Here is a 3,675-nt window from a genome sequence, read left to right on the forward strand (position 1 = left end):
AGAATAATCACTGTGAAAAACCATATCATGTTGCTGCTGATCTGTTTCATGTTGCTGCTGATCTGTTTCAATGTTGATGTGTTCATGCGTGCACATCTGCTCACAGACTCATGTTCATGTTTGTGCTGATGTTCAATGTTTTATGTTATGAGTGCTTAGTGTATATTTAGTTGATGTTTTTCTTAGTTCATATCTTAGATCTTATTACTGTTTTTCTTATACATTTTATTGTCGGATGTAACTGGGACCTTGTGTACATAATTTCGCTCCACCACATGTACCACATGAGGTGCAAATGACAATAAAGAAACTCTGACTCTGACTCTGATAAATTAAAATTATCGACCTCACTTTTATTTATCAGCTTTACCGTTTCTTCGTGTCTCTCTCTTTCTACTGAAGACACTGGATGACAAAAAGCTCAACTGGTGTTTGTCACTGACCCCTCCCTTTCTCCTTTCTCTTTAAAATATGTTTTAACCATCCAAAATCATGTTTTTGGATCGTTGAAAGCAGCTAAGCTGAGAAGCTAAGCTACGAGCTAAGCTAACAGGTCGAACTCGGGGAAAAAACCTCTGTCATGTCGAAGCTCTAAAATTCATGGTTGAAACCCGTGCCTTTGTGTAAAAAGTTGTTTTTCTCTGCAAAAAGAAGCTGAGAACTTGTTTACTAATTTTTTATTAAACGTTTTGTGTGAAAAATGCTTTGCTAAAGAGCTCAAATCACACAGAGCGTCCGCCATTTTGAGAACCGAAAAAAGGAAGGAGAGACAACCTATGTCACTTTAAGAGGCCTCCCTCCCATTTTTCTTAAAGAGACACGCTGCTCGCTCTCTCACTATCCATCCTTCGGCTCAAACAGTCTCACACTGCCATCCAGTGGTCGAAAAAAGGTACTACACTCAAAACAAATTAACGAACATATAGTCTTAAATTTGACAATTATTACTAATTATTGTCAAATTTCAAACATTATCGTTTATCGCAATAATTTCTGAGACAATTAATCGCCCAGAAAACGTTATCGTGACAGGCCTAAAGTCCTCATCACCATCATAACATGCAGTCAACACATAAATAAACAAAAAATTTGCTTTGCTATTGCTAACTGATAATTGCTAACTGTTAACTGTTATCATACACTGCTGTCGCTGACACCGTAAGACTGTCTGTAATGTGACAACATTGTAAGTGAACACAACTTGGTTCACAAATCACACTCAGAAGTGAGCTTTCACAAATTAATATGGTCCAGCAGAAACAAAAGAGGCGGAGTGATGTTGGACATCTCCCTCGTATTAATTACTAACAAGCTATACCTCAGTGGTTTTGAATGTCTTTACAGACAGTTCGATAAAACAGTAGCATGGAATAATAACTTAGAAATATATAAACAAGCGGCCTGCTGATTATCTTTAAAAAAAAAATAAAAAAATCAAGGACTACCTCCAAATACCTAGTTCGGCACTAGTTTGTGCATGTGCCAACGTAGACAGAAGTGACGATGCGGGTCCTCATATACAAAGACTTGTGTGGATTTCCTACTGAAACGTGGCGTACGTTTAAATTACAACAACTGCGAATGCACAAATAAATCCAAATGTATGAAACAGTGCGCGCACACACTTCCTTTGTACAGCCGAATCAACGTGGAACTGAGCACACATGAAGGAACACCCGGCTCCTCCCTTGACACGCCTACATCTAAATATGTAAAATAGATGCAAATATGTTTTGCATGCGGGATTTTCGTCTCTGCATGTTAAATATTTATGTCTAGATGCAGCAGGGATCTGCAGGTGGAGCCTTTCCAAGGCATTTCCAACTTTACACACGTGATTAATAAATAATTACTGTAAACACAGACGCACTCAGGAGCTTCGTAGAACTTAGACGCTTATTCTTTAAATAGATGTGACAAAACAAGTCAAAAATCAACTAAATTCATATTCCACGGTTTGGGGAAGTTTCATATATCAGGGCATCATAAGGATGAAGTCATCCCATCCAGCTGGAATGGCACGGCTCAGGGACAACTGAGAAATACCTGATCAGAATTTGGTCGGTGTGACCCCTGAAAACACGCTGCCTCCCAGTTCTTCTACTGGTGTCGTCCTCCTGCAGCACCACAGCCGTCACTGTTCCACAATCATGTACAACTTTATTTATGGACATACTGTATGTGTGATGGTGTACATTGTCGACCTGAGGAGTCATCAGAGATGAGTTGTTCTGAACTAATTTGATGATCTGACATTGTTTTCTTCTCAGTGAGAATGAAATGCATCTTACACAGCTCACACTAATACTCCTCATCTGTCTGACGCCATCACTTGTGTTTACTTCTACATGTGACAAAAAGCTTTACGGTTTACCATGAAATGTTTGAGGCGTGTTAGATGTTCTGTTGTTTGAAATTAAATGTGTTTCGGTTTCCTTGTTTGGAATTAAACCATAAATGTTCACACTCGTGATAAAAACATTGCGATTGAATATCCTTTAAGAAAAACAAACTTAGTCATGTATCTGTGTATTTACGCGAGTTTCAGTACAATTGTAGTCTGATACTGTGGATAAGATCATTTAACTTTATTGATCCCGCAGGAAACTGTGGAAAAGGTTTGCTTGGAGATAAACACATTCTCAAGGTAGGTCAAAAATGTGCATGCATTTTTTTTTTTTTTTTTATTTAAACAATATTTGCTTACAATTAGACCTTCAACTAATCAAAAGGCAAAAACAACAATATGGGCTCGTTCCCAACTTTTGGAGATCTTTTGTATTAGTTTTTTTTTTTTTACATGAGCACATATGGCACATATGTTACATATTGTACAATTGTTTTATTGCTGCAATAATAATGTGACAGTAATTTTCCTTGATTTATTATTTGTTCAATATATATGCTCCCCCTGGCCATTCGTCTCTTCTTTTCATTGCAATGTTCAATTGTGTTGTTGTTATTCTGTGATAATACAAATAAAGTTTTTGCGAGAATAAAGAAATGTGCGTAAACTTACGCACACTTTCAGGCAACGTTCATTTTTTTAAATATCCTGACATATTTCATGAAAACTAGCGCACGCGACCTTTTTATGCGTACACACGTTGATGCACCTGGTGAGGCTCCTCAAGTTAAAAAAAAAAATATGTAGGTACGTTAAACAAGAAAAACTATTACCTTGACAGAGGAAAAAGACACAGCAGGTGGAGAGGAATCGTAGAAACATTTTTTTTTTTTTTTGGAAAGGAGTAAAGGTGAAGGTGAAAACGCAGCCTTCGCGTGAACTTCCACTTTGTGACTTGAGCAGGTAGTTGACCGAGATGCAGGAGCAGCGTCACGTCACGGACAAAAACGTAAAATAAATAAACATTTTCTCTAAAATAAGTCGGACTTTTAAAAAATAAACATTAAGCTGGAGTTGAAACGGGAAGAGTTGAAGAAAAATCACCTTCCTCGCTCGTTGTGACGTACCTGAAAAACACCTGAGCTTCCGGTATTTCGGTCTCCAAACCCTTCACAATAAGAGTCAGTATTTGTTCAGTTAAAATAAGGACAATTTTCTCTTTTAGGAAAATTAACTTGTATGAATAGTTTGAATCTGCTGTGTGCTCAACTATTTTTTTTCTTAGGCCTACATTTTTACAACTCTGTAAGTTGTAGTTTGTTTTTCTT

General features: G+C 37.3%; 1 protein-coding gene across 1 annotated transcript in view; it reads right to left on the minus strand.

Annotated features, from left to right (window-relative positions):
• The window catches only part of LOC119418875 (CD48 antigen-like), a 15,810-nt gene extending 12,338 nt beyond the window's left edge, over positions 1-3,472 (minus strand). Inside the window, exon 1 of the mRNA XM_037686168.1 lies at positions 3,181-3,472. Coding sequence (XP_037542096.1) covers positions 3,181-3,229 — 49 coding nt within the window. The 5' untranslated portion in view covers positions 3,230-3,472. The remainder of the gene's footprint in view (positions 1-3,180) is intronic.
• Between the last annotated feature and the right edge of the window lie 203 nt (positions 3,473-3,675).

Source organism: Nematolebias whitei, chromosome 13 (genome assembly GCF_014905685.2).
Source record: "Nematolebias whitei isolate Nwh7 chromosome 13, NemWhi1, whole genome shotgun sequence".
In the NCBI taxonomy this organism is placed as follows: domain Eukaryota; kingdom Metazoa; phylum Chordata; class Actinopteri; order Cyprinodontiformes; family Rivulidae; genus Nematolebias; species Nematolebias whitei.